Here is a 24401-nt window from a genome sequence, read left to right on the forward strand (position 1 = left end):
TATCTATAAATGTTATATATAGCATAGAATATATCTAAGTATACATATATAATTCTGGCTATATTCTTCTATATAATTTACGTAGTCAAATAGATGAAATTATTTTTATCCTTTTCTTACCTGAAAACTATGTTTTAGCAAGTAAATTACTTTCCCAATGACTTCCATTGTCATTCGGCACATTAATTCACTGAGTATTTACTAAATGTCTTGTCCGAACAGGGAACACACAGAAGACAGTGGCCCCAACTAACTTCATCTGTATGCCAGGAACGATTTCCTAATTATTTAATTGATCAAGTTTGTATTTCTAGATAATTGTTTCCTATAGCTAAAGACAACTTATGAATGCCTATGTATTTCCAGAAAAAAATGCTCTAAGTAACTAACCAAACAAATACCATATAATCTACCTACACAAAAATTGTCACAACTACTGCAGTACTACAGTACTACTGGGTTACCTTAATGTTGACTCTAGAGTTCACATTCAGCAGTCTTTTTCTGTCCTCACCTCAATCCAAAACCAAAACAGCAAATATATGCCTGGTAATCATATAGTTTAACAGGAAAAAACAGGCCAAAAAATTGTAATACAGTTTGATTATAACTTTATAAGAAAAATCTGCATTTAAGAAATGTGAGGAGGCTGGATGCAGTGGCTCATGCCTATAATCCCAGCACTTTGGGAGGCCAAGACAGGAACATTGCTTGAGCCCAGGAGTTCAAGACCAGCTTGGGCAAAATGGAGAAACCACACCCATACAAAAATACCAAAAAAATTAGCCAGGCAAAAAAATTAGCTAGGTAGTGCATGCCTGTAGTCCCAATCACTCATAGGGTGGAGGTGAGAGGATCGCTTGAGCCCAGGAGGTCAAGACTGCAGTGAGCCATGATCATGCCACTGCACTCCAGCCTGAGCAACAGAGTGAGACCCTGTCTCAAAAAAAAAAAAGAAAAAGTGAGGAAAAACTAAAAAGTGAACTAATGGTGATTCTGTTAATATAATGGGATTATAGTTTTCTGCTTTTCTCCATTTTCCAAAATTTTTGTTATTGACTATTATTTTTACAATGAGAGCGTTAAATTTGCAAAACCCTATAAAAATTGGACTATGCATTAAATTATATCACTATTTTTATATATAAAAAAGATATCACAACATAGCATTTAATTCTGATTTTAATTTCCATAAAATTAACCCTACAAAGATTTCTCAAAGAAATCTGACCGCCTTCAAACTACATGTTTGTTTTGTATTACATGTAATAGATTTCCACATATGAAAAAATCATAAAATGAAGGCTACGTTTTCCAACCGCTATTTAAGTACTGTTTAGAAACTATCGTTGAATGAATGAACCTGATTTTGCCTCATCGTGTTTATCTAAAAGAGTCTTTGAAAGATATTTATTTTCCATTTTCTTTACACGGTCCCTCTTTTTCAATCTGTAAATAAAAATTAATGAGTAATTTAGGACACAATATCACAACACAATTATTCTGTAATTGATCTGATAACCAAAGACACATAAGAATAGGATGATCTATAGGATAGATGTTTCCACACAGCATTTGTCTGAAATCAGATTATTTTAAATGATGCCTTGACTTTTGAATTCAATTCTAGAACCAATTATCATAAACTAAATCAGAGTATTACAAATGAAGATATTCCAACACAAAGACTTGTAGGATTTTGTTTAGATTGTCAATGGTTGATTCATCCAAATTTTCTTCATTATCATCCATGGTGTGCCAGACTTCAGGGAAAGGAGACGGTATCAGATGCAGAACTGGAACACCTATTAAAAAAGAGCCAACTTGTAACAATGTGCATTACTCCAGTGAGTAAACTAGAAAGGGTCATTCTTCAAGCAGAGGGAGCTCTGTACCACATAAAGACAGCTGATAATTCATCATCATCTGTGTACTTTCTCATATCCCACCGTTGTACTCCAAAATCAGGCTGCGCACGCACACACACACAAACACACACACACACACACACACACACATTACCTCTTCTTAAAAATGGAATATGGTCATCCTGAATCACACCTCCATAACTGTAATTCTGGAAATACCGCCCCTCCAAAGAGTGATCCTTGAGCAAACCCAATTCATGAAGTTCATGTTCTGTAGATGACAATTATACAGTAAATGAACAACTATTTTTATCTGATCAAGACTCATAATGTATCCTTATTTAAGGAGTTTGAAATCTTAGCACATGTGTCCGTAATTTGTAAAAGATTATGCAACAGCAAGCATGGCCACACCCATGACAATAAACATCTGGGTTGAACAGGGATGTGTACACTTTGGAGCAGGAAGAGAGAAGAGTCAAATGTGGCTCTAAACTTACAGGTGAGAACCTCCTTAGAGGTAGAAACTCCACAAAACAGTGGAGAGATAGAGAATGAAAAAAACAGAGGACAGGTGGGTGGAAGGGGACAACACAGGTGCAGGTGTAGATGCTTACAGGTCCAAGATGCTGCATGAAGAATGCCTTAGATGAGATATGGGGCTTAAAAGGGGAATACTCAAACAGAGTAGAGATGAAGTATATCAAGTGGCCACTCTATGGGAAAGAGATACCTAGTGTGACCTACATCAGTGGTTCTCAAAGTGTGATGTCTGACCAGCAACATCAGCAACACCTAGGAACGTGTCAGAAATGCAAATTATCTGGTCCCACCTCAGACTTACAGAAATTCTAGGGCTGGAGTCCAGCAATCTGTGTGGAAGAAGCCCTCCAGGTGATTCTGATGCACTTTAAAGTTTGAGAACCACTGGCCTACATAAGTCATGTATTGTATGTTACAAGATGACAAGAGATTGCATGAATATTATAAGACAACCAAATGAAACTTCCTAGGATAGCTAGGAACTAGCTAAGGTAAAACTAAACCAACTAGTAATCAATCATATGTAATATGATTCTAGAAACATTGAGAAAGCCCTAACTACCACCAAAAACAATATTCTTGTTTGTTTATTGAGCCTTATAATTCCTTTACCATGAGACACAACTTTTTCTTATACAACTAGAGATATGGTTTGAAATGTAAATACCAATAGGAGGGGCATAATGGGTTAAAATTGAATGAAGGTGCAAGTTATTGGCATAAGTTCATTCTGGTACAGGACATAATAAAAGTGCACAAAATCCTTGAAAGAAAGCCAAACTCAGTTTCTCAAGGCTACCATCAAAGTAAGGAACATATGCTGCAAGGAAGAAGCCCAAGAAGTTTATATTAATAACACCATTGGAGTAATTCTTTCAAACTAGGAAATGAACTTTGTCAATGACGTGCACCTAAAGTTCAAGCAGAAGTTTCTCTAAGATTCTAGACAAATTCTTTACTCATGGCAAAAGTGTGAGTTATGATGGCAGTGTTTTTCCCACTGTTAGAAGTAATACAAGTCTATCTTGCTCCAAGAAGTTTGTGTGGCTAATAAGGAATTTCTAGCATGAAATTCTTGCCTTCAAAGCAGCCCCCTGGCCTGGATTCTACAATAAAGATCAATCTCATTTTCATCTTTCCCTGATGCCTGAAGAGTTTGCTTGTTTTGTTTTGTTTTGTTTTGTTTTGTTTTGTTTTGTTTTGGGTAGGGTAGTAGTACAAAGTTATTCTCCTTTTCTTTCTCCAAGCCCCAAGCTCCCCTCTTCAGCCATAGATACATATGTTTCTTGGGCTGGCCTGGCCTGACCTGGTCTGGCCTAGTCAACTCCCATTTATTTGACTCTAAATCTCAAAGGATCTGGCTTTCTCTTCATCCTGATCTCTTGCTTCTTTGGAAAATTGGCAGAGATTGCACTAGATTTAAAGGAAAATAATATCTGGATAAGGTAGAAAATAAAAGATGGCAAAGACAGAGATGGAAAAGAAAAACTGAAGAATATCTTTTGGTATCATTATAAGGACATCATATTCATCATTAGCCAGCATGCTTTGTTGAGTAAACTTTTCTCTCGAAACGCATTCTACCTGCTTCAAACAGGACTCTGGGAAAATATTTTCAAATATTTTCGAACCATTTTTAAGGATGTGCAAACATGAAATGTAGTATTTTATGTTTCCATTTCAAAATATAGTTTCATGCAGGAAAATAAACTGGGCTTACTGCAAAGATGAAAAGAATAATAAACTAATCAATTAAGCAAGAAAAAAAGCCAATAAAGTATATTACACATTTAAATCATATACTTAAATTATAATTTTTTTTCTTTTTTGAGATGGCGCCTCACCCTGTCACCCAGGCTGGAGTGCAATGGCACCATCTTGGCTCACTGCAACTTCTGCTTCCCAGGTTCAGGTGATTCTCATGCCTCAGCCTATCAAGTAGCTGGGATTACAGGTGCCCGCCACCACACCCAGCTAATTTTTGTATTTATTTTGTATTTGTTTAGTGAAACCCCGTCTCTACTAAACATGAAAGCCCTGTTTCATGTTGGCCAGGCTGGTCTCAAACTCCTGACCCTAGCTGATCTGCCTGCCTTGGCCTCCCAAAGTGCTAGGATTACAGGTGTGAGCCACTGCGCCCAGCCAAATTATAAATTTTAAATGTTAAAATATAGTATCTGTCAGTAGCAAGAAATGAAGTTTTATTCATTAATAACAGTGGTGCTTACCAATTGCTTGAAGTCTTTCGAACCATCTGGCTGAGTTTGGAAAAAAATTGGGAAACGTTGGGTTTGGAGCTCCAATCAAATCCAATAAGACCAATAAATCCTGAGGGAGAAAAAGTAATGTTTAATCACCATCACCAAAACGTGTTTTATATTCATCAACAGGGAAATACAATCAGTCAAAATTAACTGCATTTCAGTAATTGAGAATAATATGGCAAGCTATATGAATGAACCAAAGATTTACTAACATTTTATGCTAATTATTTTGGAGAACTCTTTAAATCTTGCTTATGTAATGTGGACAAATAGCAAAGTATTGATTATTTGTGTATGTAACTCCAAAAGGATATCACTAAGGATAAATTAGGAAGAAGACATTTGGATGAATATTTTGTGAACGTTAAAAGCATACATTTATTTTCAGAAAGGAGTCCAAGCCTATCTGATCTTCTAATCCACTCTGTTTAGCCATTTTATCCTTAATCTGTAATGATAAAACTCTCAAAGGAAGGCACTTGGACAGTAACTATTTATCGATCAAGTAGTATCTAAGAAAAATTCCTTGTACAGGAGCTATATAACATTGTGTCTCTGGATCTCCATTTCCTTGTGTATCAAATAAGAAGCTCAAACTAGCTGATCTCTAAAGTTTCCTTCTGGTTATAGCTCTCTATCTTCTCATCACGAGGACTCTCTGAAGACTACTCACTAGATTAAGACCTCCTCATTTATCTAAGTAAAATAATGTGTGGATAAATATTTAGCACACATCCTAACACATATTAGATAAATATCTTCAGAGTGTGTGATCCTAAAGACATAGTATGAATAAATTCATAAATGAAAATTCAATATATTCATTGTAGGAAAAAATAGGCTTCTTTGAAATAGGAACATATTCACAAGGTTGGATAATCTATTAAGGGTTTGTTTCTGGAAAAAAATGATCTTCATTCAACAAATTTATTTATCAGTCCAAATATATGAATCACTGTGGCTTCATATATTTGGACTGATAAATAAATAACTTTGTTCTACTACTGATCAACCAGGCGTCTCCTCTTGTGAATATGTTCTGAATGCTTTTTGGGCACTTGGGCACAAGTGAATGAATGATATGCTGACCACATTCCCCTGGCCCATTAGGAGCTGCCAATGGATAACAGGAGGGAGCAAATGCCAACAGGAGGTGGGTTAGGGTCACAGAGGACACAGAATGTGACCATTTGGACTTTTATAGGGCAAAGGTCAGTGATAGGGCAATGGATAGGAATAAGTGGGGATGCTGGGAATAAGCTATCAGTTCACAGATGGGGTGAGCGTCAGGGAGGGATGAAGGCACCGGGGCTAGTGAAGTCTCAAGGGTAGCATGAGGTTCCAAGCTGGGGTTAGTGAAGACGTGGGGACAGAAAGAAGATCAAATATGGGAAATGAGTCAGAGTCAGGAGAAGATGCAGGGGTCGGGGGAGGGATTAGGGATGGAGTGTGGGCCCAGGAATGGGGATGAAAATGAGGCTGTGTGTTGCACCCATTACTTAGTAATAATAGCAGGGTTTTAAGGCAGCATCAAAATATCCCCACCCCCATGTCAAAAATGCCACATCAAAACCAACACATCAAACTGTCATAGTCACACTGGAGTCACAGTAATACTTTGAAGCCACCAAGGAAATTCTTCATCCTCACCCCTCTTTTATTCCATTTCCCAAAGCCCCATGTTCTTTAGACTTATAAAGGCCTGAAAGAAGGGGTTTGCTCTCTCCACCTCCATACAGTACTGGGGGAATGTGCTCCCATTGGGCCCAACTGAATCTGAAGTTCCTGTAATCCAATTTTTTACATGATTTTATCATTTTAATTAAGCTCAGTCAAACATGGCTTCTAACCAGCAATTTTTCTTTCTTTCTTTCTTTTTTAACAGAGTCTCCCTCTGTCACCCAGGCTGGAGTGCAATGGAGCAATCATAGCTCACTGCAGCCTCGAACTCCTGGGCTCAAACAATCCTCCTGCCTTAGCCTCTTGATTAGCTAAGATTACAGGCATACACAACACCCAGCTAATTATTTTATTTGTTGTAGAGACGAAGTCCCCTTATGTTGCCCAGTCTGGTCTCGAACTCCTGGGCTCAAGTGATCCTCCCACCTCAACCTCCCAAAATGCTGGGATTACAGGTATGAGCCACAGTGCCAGCTCAGAATCATTCTTTTTAGCTCTGGGATTCCTCAAAAACCCAATGCCTGCCAAGGAATGTTCTATCATAAACACTGTGCTCCAAGGATGCTGTGGCATTTTTAGGTCTTTACTTGGCTTTTGCCACCTTTTCCTTGGAAGCGGAGCCTACAGCTACAGTGCTAGGGAAATTGCCCAGACTAACCATGCCATGCAGTTGGCTGGTGCCTCTCGCTCCAGGTGGGTGCGGGGTCGATGCCATCTTTGCAGCTAAGTGTCGAGACCCATAGAGAGAATCTTGAGGAGACCAGTGAAGAAAAGCCTCTTCACCATCAAAGAAGATCAGCTGGAGTGACAAATCTGGCTTGGAGTCTGAAACAGTCTGGTAAAAACAACAATAAAAACATAGCAAAAAAATACTGTGATGATGAAAAATAGCATGATTTTCTATTAATTGGGCAAAAAGATAGATGTGCCATAAAGAAAGGAAGATACCAAAGCAAGTGAAACTATGGCAAAATTTATTCCACACCACTTCCTCTTCAAAAGTCATCACACCTCCCACAGTCTTCACCCATATAAACCACCTTCTTCCATTCCCTCTGAAAATAGAAGTCTTTTATATTTTTTCTTACTCCTCACAGAATTTTGAAACAATGAAAGTGCTGTGATGAATCGTGTGATACACCACCCACTTCCCATACAGGAGGGTGTGTTGCCTCGGCTGCTGGAAGAGCCGTCAGTCACTTTAGGAATTGCCTCAGCTGCACCTCCTGGGAGCGTCCCACATCCAGTGCTGACCTACACGGGTACAGGGGTCTCTCTAAAGAGCCATCATATCTCCAGAGCTCCCCAGGGGTTGGCTGAGGCCGTTGTTGAACCTGCACTGCAGCTCGACTTCTTCCTCCGTCCAACACCATTTCTTTCCCCTCCCTGATACCTGTGTTGATCCAAGGCCACTCCCTAATAAGTGACCTGAATGCTAAACTCCATGTCAGAGGGCGCTTCTTGGGGAATCCAACCTGAAACAACTGTAAATCTTTCTTGCTTCTCACCTTATTTACATCTTCAATTTTGTACTGAGTCTAGCTTCAAGAGTCTGCCCTAGGAATGCTACAGACACGAAGAATAATAATTATAGCCCTCCCCTTGAAATAGCCTATACTTTAGTTGGGTTGGGGAGAGATAAAACAAATACATAAGCATGGCAAAATGTGCCACCAGCCACAAATGTAACATTAAAGTCCTCTAGAAATTGGATAGAATGAGAAGCAAAATCCTGGGGGTGTCAAGGAGGGCTTTATGAAAAAGACAGTATTTGAATGGAACTAAAAAGAGTGACTAGGATTCTAACTGATTTTACACTTTCCTCCGTCTGACAATAACCCCTGTCTTTCAGATTGGTCCTGGTACTCTAAACTCCAAAGTTCTTCAATCCCACTGGAACCCCTAATCTACTGAATGTTTCACCTTTTCATGGTCCTTCACCCCCATAATGTCCTCACTTCACTCTATATTTGGCTTAAATTCCAGTCAATCATGCCAATCACTCACTAGCATACACCCTCAACTCCCTTGCCCCTTTCTGCCTTTGTCAAACTTTCACGGCAAAAACATACTCTACCTACTTTGTGCCAGCACTCGTGCAGCTAAACCTCACCAGAGAAAAAAATATATAACCACACTGTCTGGCCTTGCTTAAAGTTCATGACCACAAACCTCACATTGGCCTTTCATGTTGACTGGCAAGTCATTTGTATTTTCTTAGTTCAGTCACTCTGGCACTCTTCTAGGATTTCACATTCCTCCTCTCCCTGCCACCTCACCCATCTTCATTCCCAACCGATGACCTTGATTTCTTTCTGTCATGCTCATATCAGATGCCAGTCTCCCTGCTTATGCACAAAATCCTATCCTCTGTCATCTGCTCAAGGACATTGCTCTAGCAAATACCATTTCTCTCCTACATCATCAATTTTTCTATCTCTGCTGGATAATTCCCATCGGCCAACAAACATGCTGTTGCTTTTCTCATCTTAAAATATTTGACCTCACTATCTCCACCATCTACTGCCCAATTTTGTAATCCCATTTATAGCAAAACCCCTTGAAGGAGTTGTCTATTCACACTGTCTCCAATCCCACTTCTTAAACTTAGCCCAGTTGGGTTTTATCTCCACCGTGTACTGAAACTGCTCTTGTCAAGACACCAATGACTCTACATGGCTACATCCAGTGGTCAACTCTCAGTCTTCATCTCTCTTGACTTATTGTCAGCATTCAACACAGTTAATTACTCCCTCCTGGCTACACTTGCTTCATTTGGTTCCTAAGATACCATATTCCTCCTGCCTTAGCACTAATGGCTCCCTTCATCTCCCTTCCCTCTTCACACTAGAGAGCCTCAGGGGCTTGCTCCATGGTTCTCTTCTCTTCTCTGTCCACACTCACTCACTGTCTTGATATCTCTTCTTGAGGCTTTAAATCATATATGTGTGGGTATGTGTGTGTTTTCTTGTGTGTGTGTGTGTGTGTGTGTGTGTGTGCTGTGTTGTGTGTGTATTGTTATATATATAAAATTTTTAATATAATTATTTTAAAATAATAATAATAATAATAATAATATTGTAGAGGCAGAGCCTTAGTATGTTGCCCAGGCTGGTCTCTCTATATATACATATTATATGTTATATTATATTGTATTATATTATAATAATACACACACACAACACAACACACACATACATGTAAATATCAATTCCAAAAAATATATCTCCAGCCCTGACTTCACTGCCGATCTCCAGACTACATATTCAGTTGCCAAATGAAGATCTCCACATAGATCTTCATTCCCACGTTAATAGACACCTCGAACAAAGTGTCAAAACTCATCTCCTGAGGTTCCCCCGGAAATCTGTATTACCAACAGTCTCTTCAACCAAATGGATGGCAAAACCCCCCTTGCAGTTACTCAGACCAAAAACCAGTGGGGATCTGTCTCTTTCTGTCCTTTTCCATGTACACAAACATCGCAATCCAGTTCGTCCTGCCTCTGCAAACCTGTTTCCCACCATTCCTCACCACAGGCCTCTCTTTCATTTGCTTCGTTTTCTTTGAGCCTAATATGTCTTCACCATTATGTGGTCAAGCGTTCCAGACACTATCACACCTTTATTTCTCATGTCTGTCTGGTTTTGTTTTTTAAGAATGGGCCCTTCCGGAGCCTTCTGCTGCCTGCTCCAGCCTGGACCGACCACTAGGCCTGCTGCCTATCTGTTTGTTACCTTGGGGCTCCCCTCACCATCAACCTGCAGATTTCTGCCTCTCCTATATGGGACCCCCAGTGAGCTGAACTCCATGACTCCCTCATCCTTGATTTCTTTCTTGATTTTTCTAGAGCACAGCTTTAAGCAACTTCTAGGGCAAAAATACAGTACATGGGAGTGAAAATTGTTGAGATTTACCTCTGAAAATGTCTTCATTCTATTTTCCTATTTAATTTTTCTGGGTCTGAAGATTCTGGGTTGCAAATTATTTTTATTTAAAATATTTAAGGCATAATTTCATTGTTTTCTAGCTCCCAAAGTTTCTATTGAGAAGTCCAGTGCCATTCTCATTCCCAATACTTTTTATATGACCTAACTGGAATTGTTACAATTATTCTCCAAAAGTCATAATCATCTCCTTTTTGTCATTCCTCTTCTAAAAAAAGATACTTCTTCTGCTTTAGGATCCAACTGTTTTATTGATTTATTTATTTTGAAAATAGAAATTTTAATTTCCAAAAGCTCCTCCTTATTGACCAATTGTTCTGTTATTGCAGCATTCTGGTTTTGTTTCATAGATATAATGTCTCCTCTTATCTCTGTAAGAATATTAGAACAGTGTCCTTTAAGTCATTTTCTGCTCCATTTCCTCCCACTTCATTTTAAATTTGTATGATTTGTTTTGCTTTCTTTTTTTTTTTTTTTTTACATTTTAAAAAAGTATTTATTTATTTAAGAGACAGGGTCTCACTCTGTTGCCCAGGCTGGAGTGCAGTGGCTCAATTATAGTGCATTGCAGCCTTGAACTCCTGGGCTCAAGCAATCCTCCTGCCTCAGCCTCCCAAGTAGCTAGGACTACAGGTGTGTACCACCATAACCAGCTAATTTTTTTTTTTTTTTTTTTTTTTTTTTTTTTTTTTGTAGAGAGGGAGCCTCATTATGTTGCCCAGGCTGGTCTCAAACTTCTGGCCTCAAGCAATCCTCCCACCTCGGCCTCCCAAAGTGCTAAGATTACAGACATGAGCCACTGCTCCAGGCCCTTTCTTTCATGCTGGAGTCTGTCCTCAAATGTCTGGTCATCCTTTGTGTTCATTCATGTTAAAGAATAAGATATTAAAATGCTGGTTGGAGACACAGATTGGTTGGCTTCACTGCAAGGCAATCTGGTGCCCAGCCAGTGTTTTCACTGAGGATTACTGAATGTCACCATCTGGGACTTTTCTGCGGGGTGGTTCACATGGTCTGAAGAAGAATCCTCCAGTTTCCTATCTGATGGCTTTCTGGTGCTGAAAATGGGAGAGAAACTATAGATCTCACTGTTCAATGTGTAGGCTTTCGCCTAATCTCCCCGATTTCCATGGGGTGCCCCACTGTCACCCTCCTGTATACTTGCTATTCTCAATTCCATAACCTCCCTGGTTCAATTTCTCCAGAAAAATATTTTCTCATCTGTGGCAAAGGCACAAGGGGGCACTCACTTACCTGCCTGGTTTGGGGTGGGAATCTCTACATCCACATATTCCTTAGACAGACTTACAAACACTCTCCACACCAGCCCCTTCCTCACCTCTGCCTTCCTCAGCTTATCACATCTCTAATCCCTGAGCCTTTTTAGGATTCTATCAAGGAAACCACTGGCTTCTTCCATTTCTTCCCTCTCCAGGACGGTGTGACTTCTCTCCACTCTGATATGTCATCTGCCATTTCTCCATCCAACTTCTGTCTTCATATTGTGGTTCCTATTCACAGATGTTCTCTAGTTTCTTCAAAAAATGGAGTTTCCCTGATTGTTTTAACGGTGATTTCAAACGAGAAGAAAATTGTCTTTATCATCTGAAAACTAACTTAATTTTGTACGCTAATCATTTCATATTGCTCCTTAATTATACCGTGAGGAAAGGACAGTGTAATTTGATTTGAATCCTCCATAACTCCTGGAGAGCATTAAGCAGAGGATGTGTTTGTGCAATATAAATGCACTCAGGGTTTAATAAGCATTAAATAATTAAACAGATTTTCTCATTGGCAAAAATTGTAAGGTGCTTACTTCAGTAGAGACATTCTAAGCTTCCAGTTGTTTAAAGGGCCTTGAAAGTTCTAGCTTCAAATCAGACAACATAATCGCAGAACAAGAGGGCAGAACGGGACCGGTTGGGACAAGAGGCATTCTGCTCATGCCCAGGGCATAGGCAAACGGAAATAGTTTTTATCTCTTGCAGGCTTGACAGTTCAAGTACCTCAGTGAAACTTCAACAGCTGGGTGACTCCAGTGATCAGTACAACGATTTGCTTTCATTCTGTTCGCCTAATATCCATTCATTTAGCCAGCAATAAACTGTTGTGGACATTCATCCTGAGTCCCATGAGGCAACCTGCTCTTTTTGCTTCATTTCAGGAATGGCAGAAAAATAGCCATGGCCTTCGTTGCTAGTAACTCAGCCTAGTACCTTGGAGCTAGGAGAATCTGACTGGCCTGATGTATGAAGGTCTTCATGGTAACACTACAAATGCCTAATTACCAGAGTTCACATAGTCAGTGGGTTATCTGCAGTCCTTCCCCATTCAAGCCTGTATCAGTTAGCTAATGTTGCAATAATAGAATAGAATAACACCCCATCAACACAGTGGCTTAAAATACCATTATGTATCTTCTTGGGATACATAACCTCTGCTGGTCAGCTAGGGAGCAGCTGATCTAGAATGGGTTTGGCTGGGGCAGCTCTGCTTCACTGTGCAGTCAGCAAGGTTGGTTCTGCTCCAGGTGTCTCATCCTTCTGCTGGGACTGGCAGGCTAGCCAGGGCATGCCATTCTCATGGTTATGGCAAAGACACAGAAGAGCAAGCCCAATGGCACAAGCACACTTCCAGCCCCTGTTTGTCACCTCTGCTAACATCCCATTGGCTAAGGCAAGTCAAATAATGAAGTCCAGAGTGAAGGGATGAGGAAGTACAACTGGCTACAGTGGGAGGGCACAGCAAAGTTACCAGGCAAAGGATGTGGATGTGTAATGACAGTCCTATTACTGGAGAGAAGTGGAGCTATGAAGAGTTGGGAATAATCCAGTCTACTTATCAAGCACTCTTTCAGGTCACTTTCCACCACCGTCTACCCAATCTATGACAGCTGAAGGACTTAACTTCTCAATACCAATTTAGTTAAAACATATAACTGGAAGAATAAATCTGATACTCTCAAAGTCTGCATTCAAAAACAGCCTCTTAAAAAAAATCCCCCACCTCACCATTTATCTCTAACAGAAAGGATTACTATGAGAATGTATATGTTGATTCGAATTTTTTTAATGATGACCCCAATCCAATAACTCATTCAGACCTTTCTATTAATATTTCTGGTCACCAAAAGCAGATATGAGCTATATGGGAAAAAGCAAAGGAGTTCACTCAGAGAAAATACATCCATTACACAGAACAATGTCTTCAAGTCATACTTCATTTTGTGTCCTTATACTAGAAGTGCAAATATGAAAAATTAGACTTTTGCATCAGCTTTTGAACTCCTTCATCCAATTGCTGGGGAAGGAAACTAGTTAAAAGCAGGGCAAAGCATGGGACAAAGGGATTGTAGAAGGCTCAGAAAACAAAACAAACCAAAAAAAAGAAGTGAAAAGGAGACTGAGAGGGTATAAACAAGTCTTGCTTTCTTCAATTTCAGCATATCCAGCAAAAATAGAACCAAATATCTCTACTACTTCCATTACAAGATAAACTTTTTACTTCTTTACCCCCATTGTATCAAAGGCTGGACCCTTCATAAAGCTCTGCGTGGGGAACAAAGCATTTGTTGCCTGCGAACAAAGTTTTTTGTTTTTGCTTTGTTGTGTTTACTTGGTTATGAGTGATATCAGAACAAAATATCTTCATCTAGTTTAGCACTTTTTTCCAATATACCCTTAAGAACACCAAGACTGAAATAACATCTGAGAGTCCCAGAAGTATTTTGAGCTGAGAGCATAACAAAAGCTCTGCTATGCTACATAAAATGGAGCTGAGATTCACAGATAATAACAATAATGCATTTCTGCTTCATGCTTTTCATCTTGATAGGTCTGAATTACCCACTCTCCACTTCAGAACCACTTTGCTGCAACTCCCTCCTCCAACCCAAGAGCCACCATCTCTCAGATCAGAAGGTTGTGATGTTTCATGGCCATAGAAAGAAGAAGAAATAAACATAGTTCATTATAAAACACAATTCTCATACTATACCTGAAACAAACTTCCTCCTTCATTTTTCACAAAGAAATGTTGCATTTAATTTAATGTGCATTCAAGGCTGAGAAATCAGGTGCCAATTAATGAATGCATTGCCACGTATCTTAGGTTTATTGCCCATGGTTGATATTCCCAATCATGCAATCTTACAATTAATATTCATAATAAAAATGTACCAAAAGTCTCCATTTCTAAATGGCCTTCTCATTCCTCCAAGGATTCTAGAATTCACTCTGAGTTACTGTTAATGTACTTTATCCTAGGAATCAATAAGCGGAAAACAGATACCTTTAAGGAAAGGAGTTTCTTGTCTAAGGCACGAGCAAGTTCCAACATCATTGCACATGGCACGGCTGAATCAGTGGCTCCTACAAACACTCTGTTGTTCCAGTGGGAAAAATACTTGGAGTCATAGTGGCAGGCGAGGACCAAATGTCGTTTAGCAGTGGGATTGAGGGTGCTGATGATATTTGAGAAAGACCGGTACCCATAGGGCGTCTGACTCAAGAAGGTGTCTATTTCCAAGACCCAGTCAGCCTGAAGCCTCTGAATTCGCTGCATGATGTGCTGATCAAAACAAAAAAACAAAAAATTTAGATCTAAAGAAACGGCTTTCATTTGTTAACTGTGATTCTGAAACTTTAAGTAGTGCCTTTCAAATTAAAATTGCAATACACACTTAGTGTATTAATAGCAATATTATTGCAATTAATAATTGCTTTGTATTTATTGTAATTAATAGCATTTGTCCTGTTTAAAGGAGAAGCTAATCCTCTTGCCTCTCCCTTAAACTTCCCCTTACTAATCAATCTCAACCAATTGTTAATATTAACCAGTGTTAATAGTTTGATGCAGATCTTTCGACATATCTTCTCCTTGCTTATGCAAACCTACAGTAGCATACAAACACATATATTTGGCAGAGGGGCATATGTTTTTGTAGGAAAAGAATCCTACTTTCTATATTACTCTCCCCTTGCTTTTCTCCTTTAACAATATATTATGGACATGTCTACAAGTCAGGAGACAGAGATGCAGTTCGGTAATAGTAAAGTACACTTTTAATATTTCTAGGAGGCTACAAAGGCATATTTAAAAAATTAAGTAAACCAGCAACCTACAGGTCTCTATCTCTAAGCTCTTCAAGGACAAGAACTGCAAATGGTAGCTCTTTCTGTCCCAAGTGCATAACATGTGTCCAAGTCCAGCAAATGCTTTACATGTAATGAACACTAATAAAAGATACAGATGCTCACCTGTTAAGGATAATGTAGAAAGCTCCCATAGCTAGGGGGTGGTTCGGGTTATTTCAGACCTCCGCTCACTGTAAGAATTAATAAGCAACCCTGAACCATAATAACATATCAAGCAGCTTTCCCTCTGCACCCAAGGCAGGTTGAGACGCACTGCAAATGCTGGCAAATATAAAAGAGAATCTCTTTCCCCATCTCTGCTGGCCACCTTGAGCCTTATAAGGCAACACAGTGACTGACAGAAGAAAGCAACAGGTGGAGAAAGTAGCATCACTTCAGGAACTAGAAGTATTTTTTTAAAGAACATATTATAGACTTCACGATGTGAGAAGTTATAGGTGAGTTCATTGCTGATTCATTTGCCTTTTCCCATCCCTATTTTATCTTGGCTTCACTTTCCTATGTTCCTTGGTTTTTTGTTTGTTTGTTTGTTTGTTTGTTTTGTTTTGTTGTTTAACAGGGCTTCACTCAGTCACCCAGGCTGAAGTGCAATGGTGCAATCTCAGCTCACTGCAACCTCCGCCTCCTCGGTTCAAGCAATTCTCCTGCCTCAACATCCTGAGTAGCTGGAATGACAGACACATGCCACCATGCCTGACTAACTTTTGTGGGGTTTTTTTTTTTGTTTTTTTGGTTTTTTGTAGAGATGGAGTTTTGCCATATTGCCCGGGCTGGTCTCAAACTCCTGGGCTCAAGTGATCCATCCGCCTCAGCCTCCCAAAGAGCTGGCATTACAGGTGTGAACCACCATGCCCAGGCTGTTCCTTTTTTTTTTTTTTTTTCAAGTATCATATACATCATTGTAAATTGCCTTAAATTATTTTTATAAAAAGTCAAACGACAAACTAACATCAAAATAACTGACAATTTGTCCTTCAATTAACATCTAACCAAAAACCAACATTTCAGATCTAACAGTTCAGATCTAGACAGTTTAGATCTGGGATGGACCTTAAAATGAAAAATGAATAACTGGAAATGAATGTGAGGGCTTTTATTTTTTTTTTCCTCCTAAGAAATACAGGATTTTCTATCCTAGCCAAGTCCCATGTGGCCTGCGCTCACTAATGCGACATGACACGTAGGCAAGAGACTCAAAACAACTGCGGCAGGAAGCTTCCAAGGAAAGGGGAATTTAAATAGTGGGAGGACACTGATCCTACAGTCAGTCCTGCAAAAGCCAACTAAACAAATGATTCCCCAGCTAGAGACTCCTTGCTTTTTATAGTGGGTGGACTTTGTCCTAAATAGCATTGTGCATGCAGTACCTTAACTTTTCTATTGCAAATTTACATGCTGTCTTATCACATCATCAAAAGAAATGTTTATAACCTTTTTTGAAATCAGCATTCATAACTCTCCACAATTTGTAGTACTGTGCTTTGCTCACAGTAGGCTATCAGTAAATATGGGTTCATTCTAACAGTAAATATGAATTGATTTAATGAGAATATATAAAACTATATGATACAAAGCATTAATAGTTTGAATAGAGAGAAATCACTATGCACCTAACATGAGTTTTTCTGCAGACTATGAAAATGAGTTATCCCTAGACTGTAAAAAAAAAAAAAAATTCCACAAAATGGGTCATTTAAAAAAAAAAAAAAAGCATATACTCCAGAACATCTGGTATCCAGATGATAAAATGCTCCATAAAATGGCTTCTTCAACACCAATTGCAGATTACAAGCTCACAAAATGAATTGGAATTTTAAAAAATATATCTGTTAGCAATACTCAGAAGTCACACACAAACTTATTTCTCAACTTGTTACCAGGTCTTGATCATAATTTCTGATGACCTTGTTGACACTAAAATCCATAAGAGAATCAGCATATATCCTCAAAAGAGTTTTTCCTGAAGCAACTGTTTTTTTTTTTTTTTTTTGAGACGGAGTCTCACTCTGTCGCCAGGCTGGAGTGCAGTGGCACAATCTTGGCTCACTGCAACCTCCAACTCCCTGGTTCAAGCAAATTCTCCTGCCTTAGCCTCCCGAAAAGCTGGGACCACAGGCACATGCCACCACGCCTAGCTAATTTTTGTATTTTTGGTAGAGACAAAGTTTCACCATGTTGGCCGGGATGGTCTCGATCTCCTGACCTTGTGATCTGCCTGCCTCAGCCTCCCAAAGTGCTGGGAATACAGGCATGAGCCACTGCACCCAGCCCCGCAACTTTTTTGTTCAGTGTAACTATTTTTTGTTTATCTTAGCAGCTAAGATAAATCGTCTTTATAAACCATCAAATTGGCTGCATAATCTAATTAGTTCACCAATATCCCTTGTTTTGTTTTTGGCTTTCAGACTTAGTCTACAAGTCCCCACCAGAAGTCTCTAGGGGAACTCCCCAAACGACCACTACTATCATTCAAATACCCCTAAGCAGGGAGTGCGTGGCTGTGGCAGGGACTCTAAAGCAGCTGCCTTCCCCAATACCAAAGCAGCAAAGGGCTGGGCCCTCCAGGAGTGCCGAAAGGCAATTTAGAATATAGATCACACTTTGGGTTGCTATACATCTATGTTTTAAAATGGAGAGGAGAGAAAAAGGGAGAAAGAGAAAAAGTGAGAGAGATGGAGATAGGGATAAAGCAGAGATAGTTGGAGACTGAGTAGAGAAAGAAAAAAAATACAAAGATGAAGACATGAGCACGAGAGAGAGGCTGTTACAAGATAGTCTACTTCCAAAGAGTGGTAGGGGGATTTATTCTAGGTTAACACTAGTGAATGATCCTGGGTTTCATTTAATTAAACATAAATTCTAGTTTCCAGGTTCTGAGAAACAATGACATCAGTAGACCAGATTTGCTTGGAGGAAGCCGATTTTCCAGTATTTGCGTTAAGTCTGCAAACACATCGTCGTCAGGATGTGGACATCTGCCACCTGAAGACTCGGGTACCTCTTTACTCTTGAGTGCACCATATATGAGTCCCTCGGGCTCCTCCTCTTAGGGGGCTGGACTGAGGGTGCACCTGGGATCTATGTACCTGATGACATTCAGTTTCGGTGGCTCAGATGCACTGTGCACCTGTGGGGGATTTTACCCCCTGAAGTTTCTAGTTTGCCTCTTTTAGACAAAGGATATTGCTTGCCCATTTGTGAGCCTTTATCATCCTAATTTTTAAATTTTTTTATTTCTATCTTATAAATCAATGAAATAGCCCCAAATGTATTATCTTCAAATTATTTGTTTTACAAATAACTTATCTCCTCAAAATAAAAATATCCTAATAATCCAATAGGCAGCTTTGGGGTCATTGATCAGAGACCAGGAAAACGCATAATGTGGGACAGGGTTCCCCCAAAATATTCTCTTTCTGTAAAAGAGAATCCACAGTAATGCACATCTTTACTGGTAACTACAAAAGTTAATTCACAAACAAATTTTATATCAAGTTTGCCCTTTTTTAATATTTGAGGATCTTCTCTAGTTACAACCTTGAAACTCTAAATTATAAAACATCTCATCTAGTGTTCAAAAAGCCCTCAGGAGAAAAAAAAAAAGGTTCAATCATTTTTGTTTCAATTCAGTTCTACATGAAAGGATCTAATCTTAGTCAAATTAAGGCCATTAGTGTAGTTCCCTCATAATTACTCTGTCATGTACCTCACTTTCAAAATGAGAATTCCTTTGTCTTCCACAGCTTAGAAGATAGGTCTCTAAAAATTAATGGTAATTTTCTTCTCAAAAAATTCTAAAATGGAACCTAAGTGAGATATCTAACATAGCCATCAACCAGCCCATGCATAGGCACCACAGCAGTAGTTCCCAACACATTCTAAAATACTGTCCATAAATATCTCATTTGCCTCCACCCCCATATGATAGTGGAGAATGTTACTGAAACTTCAGTAACACTTTTAAATGAATATGTATCTTTTTAACTACAACAATATCTATGTATATTATTTATCCTATATACTGTATTCTGTTGAAGCTAAAGATCAACTAGCAAAGTTTATTGTGTTCATGGATTTCCAGAGCCTGCAGGCAAGGAACCTCAGGCCTGAAGTATGCATATCATTTCTGGTTATATACAGCGCTCTGGGCAAATGGTATGGGAAAATAAAAAAGGTTGAGTTGAATGGGAAGAGTAAGCATCACAGACCTAGATTTTTTTCTAACAAGGAACTGAGGCTTTTGGAAAATGCCAATTAAATGCCCTGGCCTTCTTTTAAGAAAATGCTTGAGAGATAAGGCCCAGGGAATGTTGTTAAAGTGAATGGTATGTGCCTCACTCTCCAACTTGGGCTTGAGAAGATCGAGAGCTGGAGACATTTGAGTGCACGAAGCAGAGCTGATTCCTCCCAGCTCTCCAGTGACAGGATAGAGATCTCAAGTGGATTCTGGCCTCAACACTGGTACAAGTATAACCTTGAGCAAGTTAATTCATATACCTCAACCTCAGATCTTTTTAAATTCCTAACACTGAGATAATAATAGCATCCACACACTGTTCTGAAGGCTGAATGAGATGATCTATGCAAAGAACTCAGTAAAGTGCCTGACCCAGAAAAACTGCTCAGTGAAAGTCAGCCATCATTGCTATTATTCTTCACTCTGCCTAAAGGTTAGACAGAACTAAGGTGCCTGCAGGGTGTCTACCATCTAATTCCTTGGGAGAAGCCAGAGCTATTCAGATGGAAGACAAAAGGCTAATGGGGAGACAGACATATGGATACCTAGGCTAGCCTGAGAGGCAGAGGCTGTACACTGGGCAGAAAGGAAGAGCTCAGCCGGACGCGGTGGCTGACGCCTGTAATCCCAGCACTTCGGGAGGCCGAGGCGGGCGGATCACGAGGTCAGGAGATAGAGACCATCCTGGCCAACGTGGTGAAACCCCGTCTCTACTAAAGATACAAAAATTAGCCGGGCATGGTGGCGTGCGCCTGTAGTCCCAGCTACTTGGGAGGCTGAGGCAGAATAGTGTGAACCCAGGAGGTGGAGGTTGCAGGGAACCGAGATCACGCCACTGCACTCCAGCCTGGGTGACAGAGCGAGACTCTGAAATCGAAAGGAAGAGCTCAAGAGCTGGGCACCTGCGCCATGCAGTTCTCAATCTAGGCACAGCAGTGGGTGCCAAGGTCTTTTGCCTGAGGAGTTTCAGAAGAGGATGTGAAGGGCCAGTCCCATTCCTTCCCAAGCGGCCCCTTAAAATGGGGCTAGTTTGAAAAAAACAGATATTCAGAGGTGAGGTTTCAGATTGCTTAGGAAGACTGACATCAGGGAGGCAAAGAGGCATTCAAGGTCTGGCCCAGCTTGTTCTACCCTCCACAACAGTGGTAAAATCAATGGGTCTTGAAATCAGTTTAGTGGGTTATGACCAGCATTTTTTAAGAACCAATAAAATAGAACTGACCATATTGCAGTAAAATGCAGTAAGAATATTTTTTGTGGATGTTTTGTTACAGTTAAATATGCCAGTACGTTTGTGTGTATAAAATGTAAAATTCATTTTTTTTTTACTTTGTGTCAGAGTCAGAAGTTTGAGAAGCACTGCCCTGGAGAAATGCAGCTAGCTTATCACCAGCCTTAACTCTCCCTCCAGGGAAAATACAATTTCCCTAAGGCGAGTGATGGCCTGACAGTACAATGATACTCTTGACCTAGAACCTTCAAGCAAGGACTCCCTAAGCCTGTTGCTGTTCATTGTTTAGGATTCAAGAAAACTTAATTGGGAGCCTCGGGGTGTGCTATTGAATGGTCAAGAGTGAAGGACTGTGTAATGTTGTACCCCAAATAGAGATTTCACACATAAACTATTGACATTAACATGTACCACTTAATTCAGAACAGACATGTACTCTCAGTCATTTGATTTTTCTTGGTTGACTATTTGGTGAATGAGGAGATGACAGATCTGAATATTAGACACCTCAGAACTTCAGCCATAACATTATCCCTCATGAGAAAGCACAGTATTCACACAAGCTTGAGGTTTGTGTCCCATGTTCTCACCTGACGAGCAGCATAGCTTCCAGGGGATCCCGGGTATCGCTCTATCAGCAATGGCTGTAAGTCATTTTGCCACATTTCAGAGATACTGGTGCCTTCTGCAATTTGCCGAAGAGCCGATGAATTCAAAATGGCTGGCTGGTGATAATTCTGAGGATTGAATGAAATCATTTAACTAGCTATCCTTTCATAACATGTTTAAGACTCTGACATGTTTTCAATTAATTGCTTAAAACTTCAAAATAAGGGAGAACTTTATGTCAAATGAGGTAAATTAAACTACTCAACTTTAAAATTGGGCTGTTAGGGCTGGGCACGGTGGCTCAAGCCTGTAATCCCAGCACTTTGGGAGGCTGAGGCAAGAGGACTGCTTGAGCCCAGGAATTTGAGACCAGCCCTGGCAACATAATGAGACCTTATCTCCACAAAAAATGAAAAAATTAGATGGGCGTGGTGACGCATTGGTGCATGCCCGTTGTTCTAGCTACTTAGGAGGCTGAGGTGGGAGGATTGCTTGAGCCCAGGAGGTCAAGGTTGCAGTGAGCTGTGTTACTGAGCCCTCCAGCTGGGCAACAGAAGGAGATCCTGTCTCAGTAAAAATTTTAAAAATAATTTAAAAACCCAACTGTTAGCCTAAGTAAATCTTACACAGTATAGAGGGAGAGTAGTCAGGGAAGACTTTATAGATGAGCCACAAATTAAGGGGTCCTCGAATTTTAATAGGATTTTAATAGCAAGCCTAATTCAAAATTTTATAATGATTACATGTTGAAATGGTAATTTTTTGACATATTAGGTTAAATGAAGTATATTATTAAAATTAATTTTACCCCTTTTTCACTTTTTTAATGTAGCTACTAGAAAAATTAAAATTACACATGTTTCTTTCATAATCTTTTTTTTTTTTTTTTTTGAAGTTGGGGTTTCTCTCTGTCACCCAGGCTGGAGTGCAGTGGTGCAATCTGGCTCACTGCAACCTCCACCTCCCGGGCTCAAGCAATCCTCCCACCTCAGTCTCCTGAGTAGCTGAGTCATTATTTCTTTTTTATTATTATTATTTTAGATGGAGTTTCACTGTTGTTGCCCAGGCTGGAGTACAATGGCATGATCTTGGCTCACTGCAACCTCTGCCTCCCGGGTTCAAGCAATTCTCCTGTCTTAGCCTCCCGAGTAGCTGGGATTACAGGTGCATGCCACCATGCCCAGCTAATTTTTGTATTTTTAGTAGAGACGGGGTTTCATCATATTGGTCAGGCTGGTCTCAAACTCCCAACCTCAGGTGATCCACCCGCCTCGGCTTCCCAAAGTGCTGGGATTACAGGTGTGAGCCACCGCACCCAGCCCTGAGTCATTATTTCTATTAGACAGTGCCAACTCAGATGATTGTTGCAATTCCTTTCAGCCTGAGCTTGGTGAATCTATAGCCAACTAAATAGTAGACTTTTTAACTTCAATTAAAATTATTTTTAAATTCCATTAAAGTTCACATAACATTCAAATTTGTATTTTGGATGACTTCACACATACTGTATATTCTTATGATACTGGTAATGATGAACCATTCATTCATTACATGTTTATCAGGCACCTAATAATGGAATGTGTTACTCCTCCTCAACAGGAAGAGAACAATTGATCAGATGACTTCTTCCCTAAGGGGAAGGATGAGGATGACATAAGAATATTGAATTATTTGGAAGGCAAAACAGAAATTAGGAGAGGCCTATTTTATAGTTCCTTTCAGGACCAGTGTTAGCTGGATACGCTTAAATAGTCCTGCAAGTATTTTCATTCCATGTGATCGACTGCATGGGACTGGTGTGAAACTGGACTTCAAAGAATGCTTATTGCCTAATTATTTACACTCATCTATACTCTGAGATGGCTGTTTACTTTCCAGTACTTACCATGCAAAGAGCATGGGCTATAGGATCAGACAGACCCTCTCAACTCAGCCTCTCAACTCAGCACCCCACCACCTACTAGCTGTAACTCTTTCCAGGTTACTAAACCTCATTAAGGCTCAATTTCCTCATCTGTAAAACAGAGGTAGTAATACCTGAATCCTAGGGTAACTAGAATTAAGTGAACTAACATATGTAAACTGCCATAGTAAATATTCAATGTGTTAGTTACTATTTCCTTCTATCAAACACTAAAGAGCCATAGAATGAATTTTAAAGTTGGAAAAGCCACTTAGAGATGTTCTAGTCTCCAACCTCCTTCATTTATATTAGTGGAAATTGAGATTCATAGAAACCAGCTGACTTCCTGAGGTTGAAGGAGAGTTACAGGTAAATCCACAAAAAGATCCGCTGTCTGGGGATTTCCAATCCCATGCTAGTTTTACTCTGCCTCGCTGTCTCATTTATGCACTTCCAGTTTATTCCTGAATATTGATGCTGTGCCTGAACATCAGAAGATTTGTCTTTGTTTATTGGTAGGACATTTTTAAATACATTTCCTTGATAAACTTGTCAGTGCAGGCTTTAAATCCCTTGGTACCTCCAGGATCTAAGTCCTCATGCCAGCTCCCAAACAACAGTTGGAAAAGAAAGCTGAAGCTGAAAGACAAAGCAATAGAAATGTGCGAAGGGATAAGAAGAATATGGAGGCAAGAGGTCAGAAGACTTCCATGGTTAATTATTACTCAACCCTGCCAACAGAAGCCTGTCTGGTCTCCCCCTTCACCCTTGCTCACCATGCTTCGGTCACTCTGGCATTTGGCCAGGCCCCAAATGCTCTGAGGTTCTGCCCCCATGAGGCTTTGGCATCTGCGGTGCTTTCTGCCTTACAAGCTGTTTCCCTTCCTCTTCACCTGGCTAACTCCTGCTCACTTCAGCTTGCAGCTTGGAGGCCACTTCTTTGTGTGTTTACTTGTTTAA

The 24401-nt window shown here is 39.9% G+C and overlaps 1 protein-coding gene across 2 annotated transcripts in view; it reads right to left on the reverse strand.

Moving 5' to 3' along the window:
• Positions 1–1164: 1164 nt before the first annotated feature.
• The window catches only part of QPCT (glutaminyl-peptide cyclotransferase), a 28820-nt gene continuing 5583 nt past the window's right edge, over positions 1165–24401 (reverse strand). Inside the window, exons 2-7 of one of the 2 annotated variants that reach the window (XM_003817648.6) lie at positions 21520–21666; positions 14596–14874; positions 7014–7190; positions 4640–4739; positions 2023–2139; positions 1165–1805 (exon numbers count right to left, since the gene is read on the reverse strand). In XM_003817648.6, coding sequence (XP_003817696.3) covers positions 1660–1805; positions 2023–2139; positions 4640–4739; positions 7014–7190; positions 14596–14874; positions 21520–21666 — 966 coding nt within the window. In that variant the 3' untranslated portion in view covers positions 1165–1659. The remainder of the gene's footprint in view (positions 1806–2022; positions 2140–4639; positions 4740–7013; positions 7191–14595; positions 14875–21519; positions 21667–24401) is intronic. The other variant, XM_008970895.5, reaches the window with a different exon arrangement.

Source organism: Pan paniscus, chromosome 12 (genome assembly GCF_029289425.2).
Source record: "Pan paniscus chromosome 12, NHGRI_mPanPan1-v2.0_pri, whole genome shotgun sequence".
NCBI classification, from domain to species: Eukaryota; Metazoa; Chordata; class Mammalia; order Primates; family Hominidae; genus Pan; species Pan paniscus.